The sequence below is a fragment of the Lagopus muta genome, chromosome 4, assembly GCF_023343835.1.
Source record: "Lagopus muta isolate bLagMut1 chromosome 4, bLagMut1 primary, whole genome shotgun sequence".
NCBI classification, from domain to species: domain Eukaryota; kingdom Metazoa; phylum Chordata; class Aves; order Galliformes; family Phasianidae; genus Lagopus; species Lagopus muta.
The window spans coordinates 70,694,193-70,718,923 of record NC_064436.1 but is presented as its reverse complement, the minus strand read 5'-3'; the positions used below and the strand labels follow the sequence as shown (position 1 = coordinate 70,718,923).

Sequence of the window (24,731 nt, the reverse complement as noted above, 5' to 3'; positions counted from 1 at the left end):
GGCATTCACACACATCCAGCAGGAGAGCATTGCTGGGTTAGACCGTGGCAGGCTGGGTTCCAGCAGCAGGTTCTGCACCGCAGCACGGAGCAAGCCGCGCGTTGTGGCCGCTGCTGAGCAGCGTGGGTACGCAGCTGGGGGGTGGCAGAAGCAAAGGATGTTGCTTGGCTTTTGAGGCTGTTTTACAGCCCGTGCTTCTGTGGAAGGAGATGGGTGCCTGTGCTTCACTTGGCTGTTTTCTTCTCTACCTGTGCTGGTGGCTGCGATGTCAGGGCTGGCTGGCAGGACGCGGAGCGGTGGCTTCCAGCAGGGGGCTGCCAGCGAGCTGCTCTGCGTGCTGTGGCTTTGCAGGGAGCGGAGGGGTTGTGTGGCGCTGAGCTCGGCTGAGCAGTGAGGATGCTCAGGGGCATTTGGGTGAAGGTCTGGACAGCACTGCTGGCTGCCTCTGCGCCACGCTCAGCTTCCCAGCTTGTTCTGTTGAAATGTAACTCACACGGAGCCTGCAAATTCAGCAGCGTTTAGTGAGAGAAATCAGCAGCCAATTATCTTTGCCCTGATTGTGCCGGGCTGCGTCTGCAGGGCAGACCTTCCCCAGTGACTAGAGAAGGTTCTTCCATGTTCTCCATGCGTCTCCTTGCCCCTGGTTTCACTGTGGCTGTGTTGAGTCCAGCTTTGTTCGGGTCGCTGCCCGCCTCCAGGGGTTGGGGGTTCACCTGTGTGCGGTGTGCAGGCGGGAGGCAGAGCCGAGCTGCGAAGCCCTGCTGTGTTCTGCCTGCATCCACGCGTTCTGCTGCACGGCTGGTCTCAGCTGAGTTAAAAGCCGACGGGTTCCGCTGCCGTTCTGCATGCCGTATCCCCAGCCTTCGTACGACTTTACACCTTTCCATCTCAAGTTGTCTCAGTACCAAATCTTGCCTCGCACATCTGCCAGACGGAGCTGCAGGCGCAGGATGCGGCCACCGCGCCCCGCGGATGCTTTCAGGATGCTGTAGTTCCCCAAGGGAGCTGCCGTGGGAGCTCTGCCAGCCGTCCTGCCTGCAGCTCCGCAGCCGCCTCACTCCCAAACTGCCTCTGTTCTCATTCCTCTGCACCACGATTTCACTTTGCGAAGCGTTCGCAGTGGGCTCCAAACCCTTTGGTTTACGGCTCCCGACACGGCGCGCGCGATAACGTTGTTCTTAAAGACCTGAAATGTCGGGTCTTGGAAAATGCTGTCGTCTCGGGATTTTGTTCTCTGTGACACTGAACGCGTTGGGTCCAACCTGTCTGCCTGGGAGCAGACTGCGGGGTGAGGCCGTGTGAGCGACGGGCAGCGCTGTTGTTGGCGGCTTTGTGAACTTGGATGTAGAAGTGCCATTCGAAGGGCCATTGAAGTGCTGTTTTCTGACCTGCCCTGTTTTTCTCACTGGTTATAGAACCCACAGCGCGCAGCCGGTGCACCGCTGAACCATCTAACCCTTGTCTTTTAACTTTCAGCTTTGTGTTGTTCTTGGAAAGTTTCGCTCCACTTGTGAATTCCTTGAACCTTGGCATTGCCAGCCCGCTTGTGTTGGGCCCTCCTCCTTTTCAGCTTGCTCACATTAAGACCCAGTTGGCTCTGCAGCAGTTGACCGCCAGCAGCTCCGCGCCTCCTCATGCTTCCTTCGGCCGGGCCGTTCTGAAAAGCGCCATGTTTAGCCCCAGAGGAGCGTTGCCGCAGCGGCCGAGAGGACCCAACCCGTCGGCAGCGAAGCCCCCGGGATCCTTCCAGGGTGTGACGGGCCCGCAGAGACCCCCGGCCCCAGGAGCACCCCGGGGGGCAGCGCCGCGCGCGTCGGGGCAGGACAGCGTCCCGTGGACCGGCTCGCAGCGCATCAACGTCCGCGTCACCCTGCACAGGGCCGACCCGCGGCAGGCCAAGGCCAAGGGCAGCCTGCACCAGGAGCAGAAGGGCGACGTGCGCGCCGGCCGCTGGGACGGCAGCCCCTGCCCGCCCCCGCCGGTGGTCTCGCAGAAGCCCCCGGCCCGAATCCCGGAGCAGAACGCCGCAGCGCAGAACCGCTACACGCCGGAGAGCGCGTCCAGCATCTTGGCGAGCTTCGGGCTGTCCAACGAAGATCTGGAGGAGCTCAGTCGCTACCCGGATGACCAGCTGACCCCCGAGAACATGCCGCTCATCCTCAGAGAGATACGGATGCGGAAGATGGGCCAGCCTTTGCCCAGCCTGCATTCCCAGAGCCGAGGAGAAGCGATGAGCGGGACGAGCGGCGCGGCCGTCAAGGGCAAGGTGATCGACTACGGGCACGCCAGCAAGTACGGGTACACCGAGGATCCTCTGGAGGTGCGCGGTTACAACGTGGAAGCGCTGAGAGAGGAGCCTCTGGAAGCACGGCCCTACAACCCCGAAGCGCCGGGCGGAGAGAAGAGGGAAGAGTTCCACCGAGAGCAGAGCGTGCCCATGGGCGTCCCGCCGGCCGGCGTGGCGTGCGGCCCGGCCTTCCCACCGCAGGACGTCATGAAGCCCCCGCCGGCTTTCCAGAGCGACCCGGCCAACCCTCACCCATTTTTCCCAGCGGAGCCAGCGGGGAAGGCGGGCGGGCTGTGCGCGGCGCCCGTGGGGAAGGCCGGCCCCCCGCCCGCGGTGCTGCCTGTCATGCCGCCCATCCTGCCGCTGGCCGTGCCGCCCATGGCGCAGCCCGTCGTGCCGCCGCTCATCTCGCAGCCCGTCGTCCCCGTCCTCCCCCAGCCGCCCTTCTCGGCAGAGCTGCTGGCCATCCTGGAGCAGCGGGACAGGATCCAGCACGAGGCCGGGAGCAGCCAGCCCAGCGCCCAGAGCTCCGGGATGGGGCAGAAGCCCTTCCAGCCGCAGCCCGAAGGGCCCATTAAGTCCCCCTTTGGCGTTGTGAAGGCGTCGTGGCTGCCGTCCTTCCTGCAGTCGGACTCGCAGAAGATCAAACGCTTGCCCACCCCGTCAATGATGAATGACTACTATGCGACGTCGCCGAGAATATTCCCACATATGTGTTCTCTGTGTAACGTAGAATGCGCTCGTATGAAGGTGAGTGTCTTTACAGCTTATTGCCGTAGTTGTACCCAGCTCCTTACCCGCTGCTCTGGGTGGGGAGCTGATGTTTTACTGGCTGTGCTGCTGCTCAGCGGCCTGAGTGCCGAGGTGCCGATGTCAGGCGGCGCAGGACGAGCGCCGTGCCGCACAGCGTGCTCTGTGTCCAACCTCGTGCGCGTTGTTCGGGTTGCTCTCGTGTTAAAAGCAAGGTCTGCCTTTGGATTCCGAGCAGCAGAACGAACCCTTCGTCGCCTGCTTAAACCACTGACGTTGCCTGGTTGTCGGCGGCGCTGTGCTGACCCAGGGGGGGCAGGTGAGAGCACCCCACGTTGGTGTGCTCAGCCCCGCTGCTGCAGAGGCGACGCCGGCAGAGCGCTGCCGCTCTGTACCCACATCGCCTTCCAGGCTGGCCCAGGGGAGGCTCCCAGCTGTGAGCGGTGCGTGCAGCTCTCCATCCACCCAGCCGGGCCGCGGAGCTGTGGGTGGCATCAGCCCGTGGTGGAAGAAGAGGAAGCGTCAGCGGTTTGCGGGCTGCTTCGGCCCGGTTCCGTGACCAGCAGGGCAGAGGGATCTGCGGATCTGTGCCTCCGGAAAAGGGAAACGGGGGACCCCAAAATACTGGAAAACAACGGCAATAATCCGAGGTGGAACAAATGATTTGTTAAATGTAGTATTAGCAAAGTGCAATGAGAGAGGGAGAGTTTGTGTGAATGGTAGGTAGGGCTCAGCGCAGTGCTGGGGTGAGAAGTGCAGCCCAGTGGAGTGAATGAAGAGAAGCAGACGGCGAAGAGCAGGTGAAGAAGAGCAGGTGAAGAAGAAGGAATCTGGTGAGCTTGCATGGAGTTTTATCTCCTTGCTGAGCACAAAGCCTCCTGGGGAAATGTCATTCTTCTCCATCAGACAAACATTCGGAACTCGAGCATCAGAAATCAAACCCCAGTGCATTACATGACGTTATGGTGTGGAATACTGACAAACAAAACCCATAAAACCAGGACGGGAAGGAAGAAGAGGGAGAAGAGAATCCTGAAAGCCGTAGGTGTTCCTTGAAGGAGCTGAGCTTGACGTGGCGGAACCCACAAGAACGTGACTTGAAACAACTGTGTGGTTTGGTTATTGGCTCCGTGTGTTGGAATTGGAAGTAGCTCTCCCCAAACATGAAGCCTGTGGGGGCAGAGCTGTGCAAGGTTGCTGCGTTTCGGATGGCGCGTGGCTGCTGCAGTGCTGGCAGCTGCACCAGGGGCATCGCAGTGCTGGAGCTCTCCTGGTTGGGAAGAAATGCAGCAGGACGGGAAACTGGAGGGGAAGCTGCGTTCCAGAGAAGAACGTCTGAAATGGAACAGGTAACAGACGAGGGTTTGTGTTCACCACGGGGCAGGGCTTGGAGAAGCGCCCTCAGTTCCCGTGTGAGCTGAAGGACTGAGCTTCCTCCTGCTCCATGGACTGCCGGCGCTGCCAGAGGAGCTGACTTTTCATACAATCATAGGATCCCAAGGTTGGAAACGACCTGTAAGATCATGCAGTCCAACCATCTCCTCATCACCGCTGCCACCACCAGCACCAAAGCACAGCACGCAGCTCTTCAGCCAGGCGCCTCCCCCACCTCCTGGGCAGCCATTGCAGGGCCTGAGCCCTGAGAGAAGCAGTTCTGCCTCCTGTCCGACCCAAACCTCCTCTGCTACAACTGCTGGCCGTTTCCTCAGCTCCTACTATTTGCATGGGACAAGAGGCCAGGCCCTTTGACATCACGGCCTCCCTTCAGGAGGTGGCAGAGTGCAGCCAGGTCTCCCCTCAGCTCCTCTTCTCCCCCTCCACACTCCCAGCTCCCTCAGCTCCTCAGCAGCCCTGTGCTCCGCACCCCTCCCCATTTCGCTGCCCTCGGCGCTGTGGGGCTGCAGCTTTGTGTCCCTATGTGGGTTCCTACATCGACCTCGCTGCCTTTCCTCCCTCCCTGAGCTCAGTGGGAGCACAGGGCTGCTTTTGGGAGGTGGCGAGTTGTGCCGCGTGGGGCCGAGCTGCGATGTGCGGCTTTGAGATGCCGCGCTACAAAGTGCTGCCTTCGTGACGGGGCCGGCTGGGAAGGTTTGATCGTGGCATCACCGAGATTGGCAGGGTCCTCTGAGAGCACCAGGTCCAACCTGCTATTTCCCCACTGAGTCCTGTAGCAACATCTGCGTGTGTTCAGAAGGAAGCAGCGCGGCGATGGCTCACGGCACAGCAGCTGCTGAGTTTTGGAGAGGATGGAGCGTATCGAATGAGAAGAGCCTTCTTATCCAGCACTGAAAGCGACTCCAGGTCCAGCAGCAGAGTTACAGCGTTGCTGAAATGATGGACTCAGAGCTCAGCGCTCGCCAGCAGCATTCATTGTGCTGTGACTCTTTGGCAGCGGCGCCCATGGAGGACAGCCCACGTCAGAGCCGTGCCCCCGCCGCTCCATCTCTGCATCCCTGGGCTGCGTCCCTTTGGCCCCCCAGCCTCCCTGTCCCTCGTGGAGCCCAGCCCGACGCACCCTGCAGCATCCGCTCGTTTTCCTTGGGTAATTAACATTGCTCATTAACGAGCTCGGATGAAACCGAAGCTGAAGCAGCTCAGGGAGACCTCAGCATAAAAAGGAGAGCTGTGTTTGGAGAGTCACGCACCTGAATGTGCCTGCGCTCCTCGGATGCCTCTCCATGGAGCTGCCTGCACTGAGGGCAGCGCTCAGCATGGCACAGCTCTGCTCTGGGAAGGGACCCACAGGGAGCCCCGCGGTGCTGCTGTGAGGCGCAGTGCAGTCCTTGTGTGCACGGTGGGTCAGCAGAAGCACGTTTGTGTCCCGATGGAGATCCATCCCGCTGCCTGTTAGCTGCAATCTCACCTTGCTGTTCTCTGCAGGACTGTTGGCAGCCTCCCAGCGGGGTGAAGCGTGTTGTGAGCGCTTTGCTTTCACTTCAGTACTTCAGGCGCAGTACTGAAGGGTGATTTCTGCCTTCAGCCACCTCGTTTCCAGCCCACGTGGAATGGTGACGCTCAGCAGCAGCTCTGCATCTCCAGCCCAGCACCACGGCTTCACAGAACCACAGGATGGCCCGGGTTGGAAGGGACCTCAGGGGTGATCACAGCATTGCAGGGCTTGGAAGGGACCTCTAGAGATGATGGAGAACAACCCCCTGCCAAAGCAGTTCCTACAGCAGGTTGCACAGGTAGGCGTCCAGGTGAGACTTGAACATCTCCAGAGGAGGAGACCCCACAGCTCCCCTGGCAGCCTGTTCCAGTGCTCCAACCCCCGCCAATGCAGGGCCACCAACCTCCATATCCAAGGCTACACCAGGCTGCCCAGGGCCCCATCCAACCTCCAACACCTCCAGGGATGGACGGGGCATCACAGCCTCTCTGCAGCTGTTCAGCCCCTCCCCGCTCTCACAGCACACAACTTCCCCTGACGTCCAACCTTGCAGTGCTTGCTCTCTGCTTGAATGGTGAGGCTCCTGGGCTGGGTGACCCACAGAGGTGCCTGCAGCCCTCAGTGCTGGAGGGGAGGAATGCACACGGATGGAGGCTCCTGTAACGATGTGAGGATGCGTTGCTGCAGCGAAGGCTGGAAGAAGAGAAGGACGTGAGCTTGTTGGGAAGGAGGATCTCTGAGCTGAAGAGTGAGGATGCTCTCCAGCAGCACAGCGGGGATGCACAGAGCTCACAGTGCTGCGCTGCTGCTCCTGGTGCTGTGCACGCGGTGCTGCTGAGAGCCTGCAGGCTGTTCCATCAGCCCTTCCCTTGGCTGGGACACACAGACTCACATTCTGCTTCAGGCACTGGAAATAACTCTGCTTTCCTCACAAGCACCAAGCAGTGGTGTGCTGGCACGTGGTGTCCCCCCCCCCGGCACGCTTCGAGGAAGCCACCACCGACTTTCCATCGAGGCCCCGCGTCGGCCTTGCAGCCCACGAGCAACTTTGTGCCAGCTGAGCGCTTTTGTGGAGCGTTAGAACGGTTTTATTGTGCTTTGTTAGCAACCGGCGTGCAATTGGAAGGGCAGCCCTGGTTTGTGAGATGGCTGCTGCGCTCCCCAAGCACCGCAGCGGGCGCTGCCTGCAGGGCTCAGCGCTGGTCCCCCTGCCAACCCTTCGGCAGCAGGTTTAGCACCCACCAGCAGCTCGGCGCTGGCACTTTGAGGGCAGTCTTGGTGCAGCTGCCTGCTCTGTTGTGCTTTCCTTCGACCGCATGGAGGAGTTCCTAGGGCTGGTGCTGTGGCTCTGGGTTTGTGTTGTGCTTCACCCCTCCTCAGGCAGGGCTGTGGTCGCAGCTCTCCTACAGAGCGATGGCTGGGGCTGGCGAGGCGCGTGGGACTCGTTCATGGCCTCTGGGTGCCAGGAGTGCTGGGTGATGGTGCCAGGCAGGGCGAGCCGTGCTTCGGCTGCAGCACCGGGGCCCTCCTGGTGCTGCATCGTGTTGGCAGCTCAGCTCAGCACAGCACAGGGGCTCACACAGCCCAACAGCCAGGGAGGCGGTCGTGCTCTGTGTTCTGCAGCAGCCTCCCCCAGTCGTTGCCGTGTTTCATCTCTTGCACCAAGAGTGCTGATGCCAGGAGAGCGCTCCGACCTCACCGCCTCGCTGGCAGGGCTGGCTGGCGATGGGAGGGGAGGCACCACGGCCCTGCAGCTTGTGGCCCTGCAGCTTGAGGCCCTGCAGCTTGTGGCCCTGCAGCTTGAGGCCCTGCAGCTTGTGGCCCGCCATGGGCATGCTGTGTGCTCACCCACCCCTGTGCCTGTGTTCTCTCTCCCCCCAGGACTGGATCCTGCACCAGAACACCCCTTCCCACATCGAGAGCTGCCGCCACTTACGACAACAGTAAGGCTTCGGTTTCAAAACGGGGGAGGGGGGCACAAATGTTTTCGGTGCGGATGAGGCTCCCTGTGCACCACTGAGCCCAGCTGGGCCGGGGCTGGGGGTGGGCGCCGCGGGGCTGAGCTGCAGCGTTCCCTGGGAGCTGCATTTGGCTGAGGATGGGATCCTGTGGCTGATGGCTGTGTTCTGACCCCACAGGTACCCCGACTGGAACCCCGAGTCTCGCTCTTCAAAGCGGTAACCACTCCTTGATTACAGCTTCTTAATTTGCCGCTATGCTCGTTAACACGGTTCGTTTCCCAGCTTTGTTTACTGCCGGGCTCTATGAGCCTTGCCTTCCCTTTCTGTGGTGCCATCACATGGGCCATCAGAGCAGCTATTGTCCCGAGTTCCTTAATAACTCCAGTGTTGTGTTGGCACAGAACTTGGGGCCAGCTCAGCAGAGCGGCTCAGTGAGTTTGGGTTGTTTTACTGCTTCGATGCGCGCGTTTCGACCGCAGTGCAAATGGGAGTAAAGGGGCTTTTGCCGTCTGTTAGACATCCTGAGAAGCCGAATACTGAGTTAACAAGCAAAGGAGCACGGAAAGAAGTCAGGTTCATTTTGCAGAGTGGGCCCGGAGTGTCTCTGAAAGGCTCCTCAGCGTCAGATCCACCAGGCTGTGCCTGGTTGGGGCGCTGTGGGGCAGGCTGTGTGTTTGGCACTGTAGGGCTCGGTGTGGGCAGGAGGATGACGAGGGGCAGGCTGGGCTGCTGGGCTCAGTGCGTGCCCTGCCTCATCTGCACTGCGTTGGGTCCCACCGCTCAGAGGGCTGGGGGGCCCTGGGCAGCCTGAGATGATGGGGGAGGGACTGGGGGGGATTTTGGATCCCTTCCGACCCAACTGTGATATGATTCTGTCCTTCTGTGATCTTTGGGGACCCTTCCAACCCAAGTCAGCTCATTGCATGGTTCTGTGCCCTTTAAGGACCCTTCCAACCCCAGCATTCCATGGTTGTTTGCCCTTCTAGGACCCTCCCAACCCAACCCCAGCATTCCATGGTTCTGTGACCTTTAAGGACCTTCCCAACCCAACCCCAACATTCCATGGTTCTGTGACCTTCAAGGACCTTTCCAACCCCAGCATTCCATGGTTCTGTGACCTTTAAGGACCCTTCCAACCCAACCCCAGCATTCTGTGACCTTTAAGGACCCTTCCAACCCCAGCATTCCATGGTTGTTTGCCCTTCTAGGACCCTCCTGACCCAACCCCAGCATTCCATGGTTCTGTTTCCTTTAAGGACCATTCCAGCCCCAGCATTCCATGGTTGTTTGCCCTTCTAGGACCCTTCCAACCCAACCCAAGCATTCCATGGTTGTATGCCCTTTAAGGACTCTTCCAACCCAACCCCAGCATTCTGTGCCCTTTAAGGACCCTTCCAACCCAACCCCAGCATTCCATGGTTCTGTGACCTTTAAGGACCTTTCCAACCCAACCCCAGCATTGCATGGTTCTATGACCTTCAAGGACCTTTCCAACCCCAGCACTCCATGGTTCTGTGCCCTTCTAGGACCCTCCCAACCCAACCCCATCACTCCATGGTTCTTCTCTCTTTGATCTCCCTTCCAACCCACCCCATTCAGCGACTCTATGATTTACCTCCAGGTCAGGACTCACCAGCATCCTCTCTTTCCTCAGGAATGCCGCGGACAGGAAGGAGAACCAGACCCCCAAGCACCGCTCCAACTCGGCCAGCCCCGGCCCCAGGCGCCCCAGGCCCGCGGCCTCCAGCCATGCTCCCCGCCACTCCCGCTCGCGCTCCAGGAGCCCGGGCCGCTATCGCCCAGCACGACCCAGGAGCCGAAGCCCGCGGCCGGTGCGACGCCTGAGCCCCAGGCACTGGTCACGGTCACCTCAGAGGTCCAGGAACCCCCTGCGGGGCAGCCCGCGGCCGCAGCGCTCCTCCAGCAATGACTGGGCGTCGAGGAGGACCAGCAGATCCCAAGGTACGGAGGGGACGCGGGGGGGTGGACGGGTCGTGGCCTCGGGGTGGGCGTTCAGGAGGGTTTGCTTGTAGGGAAGGGCTGGTCCTGAAAGGCTTGCAGTGGAGGCTGCAGCATCGATCGCAAAGGCAGGCTGAGGGAGCTGGGATCTGCAGCACGGAGGAGAGGAGCTGCAGGGTGAGCAAAGTGCAGCCTGCAGTGCCTGAAGGGAGCCTGCAGCCAGGAGGGGAGGCAGCTCTGTGCAAGGGGAGATGGCAGCAGGACGAGGGGAAACAGCTGGGAGCTGAGGGAGGGCAGATTGGGGTTGGGTGTGAGGGGAAGTTGTGTGCTGTGAGAGCGGGGAGGGGCTGAACAGCTGCAGAGAGGCTGTGATGCCCCGTCCATCCCTGGAGGTGTTGGAGGTTGGATGGGGCCCTGGGCAGCCTGGTGTAGCCTTGGATATGGAGGTTGGTGGCCCTGCATGCAGCAGGGGGTTGGAGCTTCGTGATCCTTGAGGTCCCTTCCAACCCCGGCCATTCTGTGATGCTGTGAGAAAGACAGGGAGCTGTTGGAGAGGGAGCAGAGGAGCCACAGAGATGCTCAGAGGGCTGCAGCATTGATCACAAAGCCAGGCTGAGGGAGCTGGGCTCTGCAGCACGGAGGAGAGGAGCTGCAGGGTGAGCAAAGTGCAGCCTGCAGTGCCTGAAGGGAGCCTGCAGCCAGGAGGGGAGGCAGCTCTGTGCAAGGGGAGATGGCAGCAGGACGAGGGGAAACGGCTGGGAGCTGAGGGAGGGCAGAATGAGGTTGGATGTCAGGGGAAGTTCTTTAGAGAGAGAGGTGAGGGGCTGGAACAGCTGCAGAGAGGCTGTGATGCCCCGTCCATCCCTGGAGGTGTTGGAGGTTGGATGGGGCCCTGGGCAGCCTGGTGTAGCCTTGGATATGGAGGTTGGTGGCCCTGCATGCAGCAGGGGGTTGGAGCTTCATCACCCTTGAGGTCCCTTCCAACCCCGGCCGTTCTGTGGTTCTGTGTGAGCTGCTGTGGGATTCCCAGCAGTTCTGAGCCCTCCTGGGGTGGCTGTTTGTGAAGGGTTGAGGGGACTGGGATTGTTCAGCTTGGAGCAGAGAAGGTCAGGAGAGACCTCATGGTGGCCTGCCAGGACTTGAAGGGAGCGGATAAACAGGAGGGGGAACGGCTGTTTGTGAGGGTGGATGGTGATGGGACAAGGGGAATGGTTTAAAGTGAGACAGGGGAGGTTTGGGTTGGATGTTAGGAGGAAGGTTATTGCACAGGGAGGTGAGGCACTGTTACAGGTCGCCCAAGCAGGCTGTGATGCCCCAGCCCTGCAGGCATTGGAGGCCAGGCTGGATGTGGCTCTGGGCAGCCTGGGCTGCTGGTTGGTGACCTGCACACAGCAGGGGTTGGATGAGATGAGAGCTGTGCTCCTTTGCAACCCAGGCCGTGCTGTGATCCTATGATCCCATCCATCCCTGGAGGTGTTGGAGGTTGGATGGGGCCCTGGGCAGCCTGGGCTGCTGTGCAATGGGGAGGTTGGTGGCCCTGTGTGCAACAGGGGGTTGGAGCTTCATCATCCTTGAGGTCCCTTCCAACCTGGGCTGTTCTGTGATTCAGTGCAGCATCCTAGGATCTGGTTCAGTTTGTTGGGCTGCCCAGTGGCTCCGCTCTGCTCTCTGCTCTGCTCCCTGCTCTGCTCCCTGCTCTGCTCCCTGCTCTCTGCTCTGCTCCCTGCTCTGCTCTCTGCTCTGCTCCCTGCTCCCTGCTCTGCTCCCTGCTCTGCTCCCTGCTCCCTGCTCTGCTCCCTGCTCTGCTCTCTGCTCTGCTCTCTGCTCCCTGCTCTGCTCCCTGCTCTGCTCCCTGCTCTGCTCCCTGCTCTCTGCTCTGCTCCCTGCTCTGCTCCCTGCTCTGCTCTCTGCTCTGCTCCCTGCTCTCTGCTCCCTGCTCTCTGCTCTGCTCCCTGCTCTCTCCCTGCTCTCTCCCTGCTCTCTCCCTGCTCTGCTCTCTGCTCTGCTCCCTGCTCTGCTCCCTGCTCTGCTCCCTGCTCTGCTCCCTGCTCTGCTCCCTGCTCTGCTCCCTGCTCTGCTCTCTGCTCCGTAGCTGTAGGAAATGCTGAGTAAATCCAGCCAGCGTGGCCTCTGCCCCCAATACTGCAGTGTTGGAGGTTTGGCTGGCTTTGTGGTTTGTCAGCTTGAAGGATACAAACTGCAAGAGAGCTCCTGGGGGAGAGAGGTTGGGGCAGATGTTTGGGATCATAGAGTGGATGGAATCCCAGCATGGCCTGGGTTGCACAGGAGCACAGCACCCATCCAGCTCCAAGCCCTGCTGTGTGCAGGTCACCAACCAGCAGCCCAGGCTGCCCAGAGCCACATCCAGCCTGGCCTCCAATGCCTGCAGGGATGGGGCATCACAGCCTCCTTGGGCAACCTGTTCCAGTGCCTCACCACCCTGTGTGTGAAAAACTTCCTCCTCATATCCAACCCAAACCTCCCCTGTCTCACTTTAAAACCATTCCCCTTGTCCCATCACCATCCACCCTCACAAACAGCCGTTCCCCCTCCTGTTTATGTGCTCCCTTCAAATATTGGAAGGATGTGTCAAGGAGGTGGGGAAAGGAACGGTGGTGATGAAATCAGGCCTTTCTTATGGAGCAGAGCACAGAGAACAGACCAGGCCAGCCTTCATAGAACCATAGAACAGCCTGGGTTACAAAGGCCCACAGTGCTCATTCATTTCCAAGCCCTGCTGTGTGCAGGTCACCAACCAGCAGCCCAGGCTGCCCACAGCCACATCCAGCCTGGCCTCCAATGCCTGCAGGGCTGGGGCTTCATTTCCCCTGATCTCCACCCAAAGACATGCAGGGGATTGGAGGTGTGTGAGCTCACTGCAAGCGGCACAGTGACATCAGGTCTGGAGGAAGCTGAAGCTGCAGTGACCTGAGCAACAGTAGAGGTAAAGCAAAGACAAAACCAGGCTTCTTTTCCCTTCCTTTGGCAGACAGGAAGGCAGCTCTGGAGGCGGTGATGAAAACGTTGGGACCCGGCTTTGTGGCGGAGTTCAACAAGCACAAATCATCGCAAGCATCCGCACCCGGGGCGTCGGGATCGGGGAAGTCAGCGCCCAGCCATGGGGCCGCAGGGAAGAAAAGCCCCAAAACGAGCCCTGCTGCCAAGGCCATAAAGAAGGACGCGGTTCCTCTGCCTGCATCCGGCTCCTCTCCTCAAAGCGATGAGTTGCCCCAAGAGCAGGAGGTGGAAGAGGAGGAGGACGACTCAGCCGCAGGGCCCAGCAGGCCTCGTGCTGCGCCGTATAACCGGGTGATTATCGGCGTTGCTGACGATGGGGAGGATTGGCTGACAGCCTGAAGGCCGTGCTGCTGTGCAGCGAGAGCTGGACAGGCTGAGAGCTGGGCAGGAAGAAACCAGATGGGGTTTAACAACAGCAAGTGTGGAGTCTTGCATCTGGGGAGGAATAACGGCGTGCAGCGGTACAGGATGGGGGATGAGGTGCTGGAGGGGAACTCTGCGGGCAGGGAGCTGGGGAACAACAGGTTGCCATGAGCCAGCAGGGTGCCCTCGTGGCCAGCATGGCAGCCTGGGCTGCATTGCACAGAGCGTGGCCAGCAGGTTGAGGGATGTGATCCTTCCCCTCTGCTCTGCCCTGTGAGGCCTCATCTGCAGCACGGCGTCCAGTTCTGGGCTCTCAGCACAAAACAGGACAGGCTGCAGAGCTGGGCTGAAGCCCATGGGCTGAGGTGCAACAAGGCCAAATGCCGGGTCCTGCGCTTGGGCTGCAATGACCCCAGGCGACGCTGCAGGCATGGGGGTGGAGGACGGCATAGAGGAAATGGGGCTGGGGGTGTGGATGGATGCTGGGCTGAACGGGACCAGCAGTGTGGCCAGGAAGGGCAAAGGCAGCCTGGCCTGCATCAGAAACAGCGCTGCCAGCAGAGCAGGGAGCTGAGCATCCATCCCTGTGTGCAGCTCTGTGAGGCCGCACCTCGAGGGCTGGGTGCAGTTTTGGGCCCCTCACTGCAGGGAAGACATGGAGGGCCTGGAACGTGTTAAAGGAGGGCAGGGAAATGGTGAGGGGTCTGGAGCACAGGGCTGAGGAGAGGCTGAAGGAGCTGGGAATGTTCAGTGTGAGAAGAGGAGCTGAGGGCAGAGCTCACTGCTCTCTATGGCTGCTGCAGGGAGCTGGGGGGCGGCCTCTGCTCTGGTGCCATCAGCGATAGGAGCAGAGGGAACGGCTTCAAGCTGCGGCAGGGGAGATTGAGGCTGGGCGTGAGGAAGAATTGCTGGTCAGCAAGGTGGGCAGCACTGCAATGGATGCCCAGGGAGGTGGGGGAGGCAGCGAGCCTGGGGGTGTTGAAGGCAAGGCTGGGTGCTGTGCTGAGGGCCGGGGTTCAGTGGGAGCTGTTGGCCATGGGGGAACGGTTGGACTGGGGGAGCTTGGAGCTCTGTAACAACCTGCGTGATTCCATGGTTCTCTATGGTTCTATGAGCTGTGCGACCGGCTGTACGAACGGCTTGGGCAGGGGGTTGGACTCCATGAGCTCTGCAGCTCCATTCCAACCCCTGCCATTCTGTGGGATTCTGTGCCTCTATGGGTCCCAACATGTCTCTATGGGTCCCAATGGGTCCCAATGTGTCTCTAGGGGTCCCAACGTGTCTCTATGGGTCTCTATGGGTCCCAATGGGTCTCTATGGGTCCCAACATGTCTCTGTGGGTCCCTATGGGTCCCAATGGGTCTCTATGGGTCCCAACATGTCTCTATGGGTCCCAATGGCTCCCAGCGTGTCTCTATGGGTCCCAACGTGTCTCTATGGGTCCCAGCGTGTCTCTATGGGTCCCAATGTGTCTCTATGGGTCCCAATGTGTCTCTATGGGTCCCAACGTGTCTCTATGGGTCCCAACGGGTCCCAGTGTGTCTCTATGGGTCCCAATGGGTCTCTATGGGTCCCAATGGGTCCCAACGTGTCTCTATGGGTCTCAACATGTCTCTGGGTCCCAATGTGTCTCTATGGATCCGAATGTCTCTCTATGGGTCCCAATGGCTCCCAACATGTCACTATGGGTCCCAACGTGTCTCTATGGGTCCCAATGTGTCTCTGTGGGTCCCAATGGATCCCAGTGTGTCTCTAGGCGTCCCAACATGTCTCTATGGGTCCCTATGGGTCCCAATGTGTCTCTATGGGTCCCAATGTGTCTCTGTGGGTCCCAATGTGTCTCTAGGGGTCCCAACGTGTCTCTGGGGGTCCCAATGTGTCTCTATGGGTCCCTATGGGTCCCAATGGGTCTCTGTGGGTCTCAACGTGTCTCTATGGGTCCCAACGTGTCTCTAGGGGTCCCAATGTGTCTCTAGGGGTCCCTATGGGTCCCAATGTGTCTCTATGAGTCCCTATGGGTCCCCATGTGTCTCTATGGGTCCCAACGTGTCTCTATGGTCCCACTGTTCATTGCAGCAGGCTGCCCATGGAGGTGGTGGAGTCTCCTGCTCTGGAGATGTTCAAGACCTGCCTGGATGCTGAGCTGTGCGACCTGCTGTAGGGAAAACCTGCTTTGGCAGGGGGTTGGACTCCATGAGCTCTGCAGCTCCCTTCCAACCCCTACAATCCTGTGATGCTGTGATGCTGTGACATCCTCCTCTGCTGTTCCTGGTAGTTCCTGGCCTGTGATGCCGGGAGATGGCATTGAAAGGAGGGCTGTGGGGCTGTGCTGCTCCTCACCCTGCGGTGCTGCTGTCCCTGCATTTCGGCAGCTGAATGAGCTCCCTTCTGGTTGCTCTGTCTGCTTTGGGCTCAGCAAGCTCTGTGACAGGCCGAGTCCTGCCTCTTGTTGGAATAGATGTGGAAGGTGCTGATGTGTGGCTTTGTCTTTAACGTGCAGCTGTTGAGAGAGGAGCTGCTGAACTGTGGGACGGTCCTTCAGATCTCCAACTTACCGGACGATGGCTTCTCAGACCAGGACATCAAAAAGATCGTGCAGCCCTTCGGCAAAGTCAGCGACCTGATCGTGCTGCGCTCCAGGAACAAGGTCAGTTCCCTCCGATGGGACGGGCGGACACTGAGCACCTCTGTGTTGATCCTCTGCTCATCCTTGGGCACAGCAGCTCAGAGCAGTCTGAGACATGTGGGCCAGCTCCCATTTTAGCCTGCAGGAAGCTGAGTTTCCCCCAGGGCTCGGGGCTGGGGCCCATCCTGTGTAATATCCTCATTGATGACCTATGAGGGCAGCCTCATAAGTGTGCAGGTGACAGCGAGCTGGGAGGTGGCGTGGATGTGCGTGAGGGCAGGGAGGCCCTGCACAGGGATGTGGATCAGCTGCAGCACTGGGCCGAGGTGAACGGGATGAGGTTCAACAAGGCCAGGTGCCGAGTCCTGTTTTGGGCACAGCAACCCCATGCAGCGCCGTGGGCTGGGGATGAGCGGCTGTGAGTGTGGAGAGCAAAGGGAGCTGGGGCTGTTGGTTGGTGCTGGGCTGAACAGGAGCCCACAGGGCGCCCAGGTGGCCAAGAGGGCCAGCGGCAGCCTGGGCTGCATGAGGAATGGGCAGCAGAGCAGGGAGGGGAGCATCCCCTGCACTCAGCTGTGGGGAGGCCGCACCTCGAGGGCTGGCTTCAGTTTGGGGCTCCTGAGTGCAGGAAAGATGTTGAGGCCCTGCAGCGTGCAGAGAAGGGCAGCGAAATGGGGAGGGGTGCGGAGCACAGGGCTGCTGAGGAGCTGAGGGAGCTGGGAGGGTGGAGGGGGAGAAGAGGAGCTCAGGGGAGACCTGGCTGCACTCTGCCACCTCCTGAAGGGAGGCCGTGATGTCAAAGGGCCTGGCCTCTTGTCCCATGCAAATAGTAGGAGCTGAGGAAACGGCCAGCAGTTGTAGCAGGGGAGGTTTGGGTCGGACAGGAGGCAGAACTGCTTCTCTCAGTGCTCAGGCCCTGCAATGGCTGCCCAGGAGGTGGGGGAGGCGCCTGGCTGAGGAGCTGCGTGCTGTGCTTTGGTGCTGGTGCTGCTGATAGCAATGGGACGGGGGTTGGACTGGATGCTCTTGCAGCTCGTTTCCAACCTCGGGATGCTGTGCAAGCTGCCCTTCGTCACCAGAGATCAGCAGCGCATCTCAACCAGAGGTGTGCAGGCAGCAGATGAGCAGGGAAGGGCCCCTCACTGCAGGGAAGACATGGAGGGCCTGGAACGTGTTGAAAGGAGGGCAGGGAAATGGTGAGGGGTCTGGAGCACAGGGCTGAGGAGAGGCTGAAGGAGCTGGGAATGTTCAGTGTGAGAAGAGGAGCTGAGGGCAGAGCTCACTGCTCTCTATGGCTGCTGCAGGGAGCTGGGGGGCGGCCTCTGCTCTCGTGCCATCAGCGATAGGAGCAGAGGGAACGGCTTCAAGCTGCGGCAGGGGAGATTGAGGCTGGGCGTGAGGAAGAATTGCTGGTCAGCAAGGTGGGCAGCACTGCAATGGATGCCCAGGGAGGTGGGGGAGGCAGCGAGCCTGGGGGTGTTGAAGGCAAGGCTGGGTGCTGTGCTGAGGGCCGGGGTTCAGTGGGAGCTGTTGGCCATGGGGGAACGGTTGGACTGGGGGAGCTTGGAGCTCTGTAACAACCTGCGTGATTCCATGGTTCTCTATGGTTCTATGAGCTGTGCGACCGGCTGTAGGAACGGCTTGGGCAGGGGGTTGGACTCCATGAGCTCTGCAGCTCCCTTCCAACCCCTGCCATTCTGTGGGATTCTGTGTCTCTATGGCTCCCACTGTGTCTCTATGGCTCCCAATGTGTCTCTATGGGTCCCAACGTGTACCTATGGGTCCCAGTGTTTCTCTATGGGTCCCAGTGTTTCTCTATGGGTCCCAACGTTTCTCTATGGGTCCCAACGTGTCTCTATGGGTCCCAACGTGTCTCTATTGGTCCCAATGGGTCTCTATGGGTCCCAACGTGTCTCTGTGGGTCCCAATGTGTCTCTATGAGTCCCAACGTGTCTCTATGGGTCCCAATGGGGGAGGCGTGCTGTGCTTTGGTGCTGGTGGTGCTGATAGCAATGGCAGGGGGGTTGGACTGCATGATCTATAGATCATTTCCAACCCTGTGATGCTGTGGTTCCTTGCAGACAGTCAGAAGCAGGGCATGTGGTCACGGCTTGGCTGGGCCGTGCGCTGCATTGCTGTGCGCTGCTGGGCTGCTTGATGCAGCATTGAACACAGGGAGGAATGGGGGCTGTTGTGAGCGGGTTCCTCACAGAGCTGCAGCACTGGAGGCTGAAGGCGCCTTTGTTTCAGGCCTACTTGGAGATGAACTACAAGGAGGCGGTGATAGCAGCTGTGAAATACGGTGAGACCGTGCCGGTGCTGGTGAACGGGAAGCAGGTGAAGATCAGCGTGGCAGAGAAGCCCAAAGCGTCTCCCAGCCAGGTAACGGCGCTGCTGAGCGCTGCGTGTGCTTGCCTTGCTATTCCCATCCACAAACTGACCTGCACCAGGAAAACAGTGATTTTAGCACTTGTGTTTCACGTTCCTTCGTACCCACAGCGGGCTGAGATGGGCAGGAAGCCCCTCTTGCAAATCCCAATTGCAGCTTGATGTTTTTCTCAGCTGAATTGCCAGCTGCTGTAGTTTAACAGTCAGAGGAGCAAGCTGTGTGCATGGGGCACTGATGTTCCTCCTCCTGCCTCCTCTAGGCCAAAACAAGCATCAGAAAGAAGCCTCGCATCACCAAGAAAGTGGCCCCAAGCACCAGGTGAGCCCTGCGCTTCCCTCCAGCCGTGTCCCCGCTCCTTAGAGCCGCTGCAAACCAAACGGATTCCTTTCCTTGTTGAGATTTGCTGCTTTGGGAACACGTTCAGCTGCTCGCCTTCATCACCTGTATTTGAAACTCAGTGTTCCTTATCTTTTGCTCTTAATAGGAAGCACCCAACCACCTCCACCGCCGCCACCAAGACCTCACGAATGGTTGCAGGTGAGGTTTTGTCCACCTCTCGTCTGTCATCGCCCTGCTTTGCCTCCTCAATGGGTTCCCATCTCCCTGGTTTTGTATGAGTGCCTCTTTGCAGCACTGAGAGCCGTGCTGGGGCTCCGTCCCAGTGCCTTCCTGGGGTGGAACCCTGCCTTGAGGCTCCAAGCCTCAAAAGGCACCAACAGGAGATGCAGGAACGGATCAGGATTTGATGACCTGCTGTAGGGAACTGCTTTGGCAGCGGGGTTGGACTCCATGATCTCTGGAGCTCCCTTCCAACCCCTGCAGTTCTGTGATGCTGTGATCTGTGCCTGCACTCTGCGGCTCTCACTGCTTGTCTGCCTGCAGCACTTCATCCTCCATAACCGACTTCACGGTCCTGCAAGGAGGAGGAAGCAAAGCTTCTGCAGCAGTTTGGTCAGCAGGAGCTGAGTTCAGCTGAGCACCAAAGCTGCTGCGCTTCTGGCTTTCCTTCGTGGCCGCTGTCGGTTGCCATGCAGGCTCTGTTTTGGTGCTTTTTGGTCGTGGCTGCTGCAGATGGAGCTCTTCTCTGTGCCTTTTCTGGTTTGAATGTTCACCAATGGATGAGATGAGAGGTAAAGCATTCATGCTGACCCATGGCTGGATGTTCCACCTAGGCAAAAAGGAGAAAAGCAAGAAGCCCCTGGGGACCACAGAGAGCAAACCTGGGAAGACTTCAGATACTGCAGGTGAGACAGGAGACCACGCAGGGCGCTGGAGGGGGGGATGCTGGCCGTGGGGGCTCCTCCTGTGCGCATCTCCAACTGTGCAGCAGCGAGTGGGGGTTTGCAGCAGGGCATCTCCAGCGCCGGGCTCACAGCTCAGCTCTGCTCTGTGCAGCACATGGAACTGAAGAACCCTTTCTATCTGCCTCTTCCTTCCAGCTCCATCGGAAGAAAGTGAATCCAAAGAGCTTCAGAGCTCACCAGAAAGCGGGACGGCAGCTGGGGAAGGAGAGCCGGCCGAGCCGAGCGGCGCCGCAGGAGGGGACGACGGCGTCACAGAGCCAACGAAGGCAGGAGGGGCTCAGTGCAAAGCAGCGGGCAATGCTGCGCCCTTACCGGGTAATCCTGCTGTTAGAGCTGGGCTCCTGCTCGCTCAACTGCAATGCTGGGATATCTTGGGGTTTCATTTTGCTCTGCTTTTGTAGACAAAGCCGCCTGGGTGCTGCAGGCGGCGCCCGTGGGCTCGGATGGGCAGAAGGAAGCTTTACGTGATGGAGGTGAGCTGCAAACTGACGCGGTGCTTCCTCTTTTCTACCCCAAATCTCTGCTGTGGTGAATTCAAACCGGCACAACTTGGAGGGGTTTCTCTGCTCTGCCTTAAGGCTGTTCTTCCTGAGAGCTCTTGCACGTGGCTCTCTTGCTTTTCCCCACAACAGCAGTGATGAAATGTTAAGGATGACACCAGACGTCCTTCAGGCTCTGCTGCAGCTGCAGAGCTGTGCACAGCTGCTGAAGTGACGCCCCTCTCCCGTTTGTTTTGTCAAATAGGAGCTTCTGAAGTGATGGTGAAGAGCGAAGAAGCAGCGGAGCTGGGCAGCAAGGTCAGTGCCATGGGGCTTCGGCCTGGGGCTGCTTCATAGAACCATGGAATCACGCAGGTTGTTACAGAGCTCCAAGCTCTGATCCATTGGGATCCATAGAGACACGTTGGGACCCATAGAGACATGTTGGGACCCACAGAGACACATTGGGACCCATAGAGAAACACTGGGACCCATAGAGACATATTGGGACCCACAGAGACCCATTGGGACCCATAGAGACACACTGAGACCCATAGGGACCCATAGAGACACATTGGGACCCATAGAGAAACACTGGGACCCCTAGAGACACGTTGGGACCCACAGAGACACGTTGGGACCCATAGAGACACATTGAGACCCATAGGGACCCATAGAGACACGCTGGGACCCATAGGGACCCATTGGGACCCATAGGGACCCATAGAGACACGTTGGGACCCATAGAGACACATTGAGACCCATAGGGACCCATAGAGACATGTTGGGACGCCTAGAGACACACTGGGATCCCTAGAGACACGTTGGGATCCATTGGGACCCATAGAGACACGTTGGGACCCATAGTGACATGTTGGGAGCCATTGGGACCCATAGAGAGACATTCGGATCCATAGAGACACATTGGGACCCAGAGACACATTGAGACCCATAGAGACACGTTGGGACCCATTGGGACCCATAGAAACACGTTGGGACCCATAGAGACACGTTGGGACCCATTGGGACCCATAGAGACCCATTGGGACCCATAGAGACATGTTGGGACCCATAGAGACACATTGGGACCCATTGGGACCCATAGAGACACGCTGGGACCCATAGAGACACAGAATCCCACAGAATGGCAGGGGTTGGAAGGGAGCTGCAGAGCTCATGGAGTCCAACCCCCTGCCCAAGCCGTTCCTACAGCCGGTCGCACAGCTCATAGAACCATAGAGAACCATGGAATCACGCCGGTTGTTACAGAGCTCCAAGCTCCCCCAGTCCAACCGTTCCCCCATGGCCAACAGCTCCCACTGAACCCCGGCCCTCAGCACAGCACCCAGCCTTGCCTTCAACACCCCCAGGCTCGCTGCCTCCCCCACCTCCCTGGGCATCCATTGCAGTGCTGCCCACCTTGCTGACCAGCAATTCTTCCTCACGCCCAGCCTCAATCTCCCCTGCCGCAGCTTGAAGCCGTTCCCTCTGCTCCTATCGCTGATGGCACCAGAGCAGAGGCCGCCCCCCAGCTCCCTGCAGCAGCCATAGAGAGCAGTGAGCTCTGCCCTCAGCTCCTCTTCTCACACTGAACATTCCCAGCTCCTTCAGCCTCTCCTCAGCCCTGTGCTCCAGACCCCTCACCATTTCCCTGCCCTCCTTTCAACACGTTCCAGGCCCTCCATGTCTTCCCTGCAGTGAGGGGCCCTTCCCTGCTCATCTGCTGCCTGCACACCTCTGCTTGAGATGCGCTGCTGATCTCTGGTGACGAAGGGCAGCTTGCACAGCATCCCGAGGTTGGAAACGAGCTGCAAGAGCATCCAGTCCAACCCCCGTCCCATTGCTATCAGCAGCACCAGCACCAAAGCACAGCACGCAGCTCCTCAGCCAGGCGCCTCCCCCACCTCCTGGGCAGCCATTGCAGGGCCTGAGCCCTGAGAGAAGCAGTTCTGCCTCCTGTCCGACCCAAAGCTCCTCTGCTACAACTCCTGGCCGTTTCCTCAGCTCCTACTATTTGCATGGGACAAGAGGCCAGGCCCTTTGACATCACGGCCTCCCTTCAGGAGGTGGCAGAGTGCAGCCAGGTCTCCCCTGAGCTCCTCTTCTCCCCCTCCACCCTCCCAGCTCCCTCAGCTCCTCAGCAGCCCTGTGCTCCGCACCCCTCCCCATTTCGCTGCCCTTCTCTGCACGCTGCAGGGCCTCAACATCTTTCCTGCACTGAGGAGCCCCAAACTGAAGCCAGCCCTCGAGGTGCGGCCTCCCCACAGCTGAGTGCAGGGGATGCTCCCCTCCCTGCTCTGCTGCCCATTCCTCATGCAGCCCAGGCTGCCGCCGGCCCTCTTGGCCACCTGGGCGCCCTGTGGGCTCGCCTTCAGCCCAGCACCAACCAACAGCCCCAGCTCCCTTTGCTCTCCACACTCACAGCCGCTCATCCCCAGCCCACGGCGCTGCATGGGGTTGCTGTGCCCAAAACAGGACTCGGCACCTGGCCTTGTTGAACCTCATCCCGTTCACCTCGGCCCAGTGCTGCAGCTGATCCACATCCCTGTGCAGGGCCTCCCTGCCCTCACGCACATCCACGCCACCTCCCAGCTCGCTGTCACCTGCACACTTACTCAGGCCACACCAGTTTCTTCCTGCTGATGCCTGCCCTTTCCCAGCGAGGCTGTGATGCCCCATCCCTGCAGGCATTCAAAACCAGGCTGGATGTGGCTCTGGGCAGCCTGTGCTGCTGCTTGGCGACCTGCACCCAGCAGTTTGGAGCTGGATGAGCGCTGTGCTCCTTTGCAACCCAGGCCGTGCTGTGATCCTTGCCCTCGGTCTCCCAGCAGCTTCCAGCCGGGCATCCAGCAGCGCTGCTTCCCTTTGCTTGCAGGATGCTGATGACGTGTGCGTGGTTGTGGTTTCCAACCTGCCTGACAAAGGATATTCAGTGGAGGAAGTTTCCAACCTGACCAAGCCGTTTGGAGGCCTGAGAGATGTGTTAATTGTGTCGTCCCATAAGAAGGTATGGAGCTCAGCTGGGGGCGCCCTCCTGACCGGCAGCAAATGCACCTTTAGTGCACGCAATGTGGCCAGCGGTGGGGCTTTGAGGCGGCTCTGTTCAAGGCAGCCCCTGCTCACGGCGCTGCTCCCTTCCTTTGCAAAGGCGTATCTTGAAATCAGCAGAAGGTCGGCAGAATCCATGGTGAAGTTCTACAGCTGCTTCCCCATGACGCTGGATGGGAACCAGCTGAGCATCGCTGTGGCGCCGCAGCACAGCAGTGTGAAAGATGAAGTAGGTGGTGGGTGGTGGGTGCTGGATGTTGGGTGCTGGATGATGGGTGCTGGATGTGGGGCGCTGGGTGCTGGATGATGGGTGGTGGGTGCTGGGTGCCGGATGACGGGTGCTGGGTGCCGGGTGCTGGGATGCTGGGTGCTGGGGTGCTGGATGATGGGTGCTGGGTGCTGGATGATGGGTGCTGGATGATGGGTGCTGGATGATGGGTGCTGGATGATGGGTGCCGGGTGCTGGGTGCCGGGTGCTGGGTGCTGGGTGCTGGGCGCTGGGCGCTGGGGTGCTGGGTGCTGGGATGCTGAGTGCTGGGTGCTGGGTGCCGGGCGCCGGCTGTTGGGTGCCGGGCGCTGGGGTGCTGGGTGCCGGGCGCTGGGGTGCTGGGTGCTGGGTGCTGGGATGCTGGGTGCCGGGTGCCGGGTGCTGGGTGCCGGGATGCTGGGTGCCGGGATGCTGGGTGCCGGGATGCTGGGTGCTGGGTGCTGGGTGCTGGGTGGTGGGTGCTGGGTGCTGGATGCTGGGTGCTGGTGCTGGATGCTGGATGCTGGATGCTGGATGCTGGGTGCTGGGTGCTGGGTGCTGGATGCTGGATGATGGGCACTGGGCGCTGGGCGCTGGGCACTGGGTGCTGGGCGCTGGGCGCTGGATGATGGGTGCTGGGTGCCAGGTGCTGGGCGCTGGGTGCTGGGCGCCAGGTGCTGGGCGCCGGGTGCTGGGTGCTGGGCGCTGGGTGCCGGGTGCCGGGTGCCGGGTGCCAGGTGCTGGATGCTGGGTGCTGGGTGCTGGACGCTGGATGCTGGGTGCCGGGTGCTGGGTGCTGGGTGCTGGATGCCGGGTGCTGGGTGCTGGGTGCTGGATGATGGGTGCTGGGTGCTGGATGATGGGTGCTGGATGATGGGTGCTGGATGATGGGTGCTGGGTGCTGGGTGCTGGGGTGCTGGGGTGCTGGGGTGCTGGGGTGCCGGGTGCTGGGTGCTGGGCGCTGGTTGCTGGGCGCTGGATGCCGGGTGCTGGGTGCCTGGTTCTGGGTGCTGGGATGCTGGGTGCTGGGTGCCGGGTGCCGGGTGCTGGGGTGCTGGGTGCTGGGTGCCGGGTGCTGGGTGCTGGAAGCTGGGATGCTGGGCGCTGGGCGCTGGGCGCTGGGTGCTGGGTGCTGGATGCTGGGTGCTGGGTGCTGGGTGCTGGGTGCCGGGTGCTGGGTGCTGGGTGCCGGGTGCTGGGTGCTGGGTGCTGGGGTGCTGGGTGCTGGATGCTGGGTGCTGGGTGCTGGGTGCCGGGATGCTGGGTGCTGGGTGCTGGGCGCCAGGTGCCAGGTGCTGGATGATGGGCGCTGGGTGCTGGGTGCTGGGTGCTGGGTGCTGGGTGCTGGGGTGCTGGGGTGCTGGGGTGCCGGGTGCTGGTTGCTGGGCGCTGGTTGCTGGGCGCTGGTTG

The 24,731-nt window shown here is 60.3% G+C and overlaps 1 protein-coding gene across 4 annotated transcripts in view; it reads left to right on the top strand.

Moving 5' to 3' along the window:
- The window catches only part of ZNF638 (zinc finger protein 638), a 46,627-nt gene that overhangs the window by 7,446 nt on the left and 14,450 nt on the right, over positions 1 to 24,731 (top strand). For 2 of the 4 annotated variants that reach the window (XM_048941706.1, XM_048941709.1), the window contains exons 2-16: positions 1,477 to 3,037; positions 7,809 to 7,870; positions 8,066 to 8,104; positions 9,510 to 9,850; positions 12,837 to 13,156; positions 15,729 to 15,875; positions 18,105 to 18,236; positions 18,503 to 18,561; positions 18,728 to 18,780; positions 19,416 to 19,487; positions 19,683 to 19,862; positions 19,949 to 20,020; positions 20,292 to 20,344; positions 22,902 to 23,033; positions 23,175 to 23,303. In XM_048941706.1, coding sequence (XP_048797663.1) covers positions 1,477 to 3,037; positions 7,809 to 7,870; positions 8,066 to 8,104; positions 9,510 to 9,850; positions 12,837 to 13,156; positions 15,729 to 15,875; positions 18,105 to 18,236; positions 18,503 to 18,561; positions 18,728 to 18,780; positions 19,416 to 19,487; positions 19,683 to 19,862; positions 19,949 to 20,020; positions 20,292 to 20,344; positions 22,902 to 23,033; positions 23,175 to 23,303 — 3,352 coding nt within the window. The remainder of the gene's footprint in view (positions 1 to 1,476; positions 3,038 to 7,808; positions 7,871 to 8,065; positions 8,105 to 9,509; positions 9,851 to 12,836; positions 13,157 to 15,728; positions 15,876 to 18,104; positions 18,237 to 18,502; positions 18,562 to 18,727; positions 18,781 to 19,415; positions 19,488 to 19,682; positions 19,863 to 19,948; positions 20,021 to 20,291; positions 20,345 to 22,901; positions 23,034 to 23,174; positions 23,304 to 24,731) is intronic. The other 2 variants (XM_048941707.1, XM_048941708.1) reach the window with 2 other exon arrangements.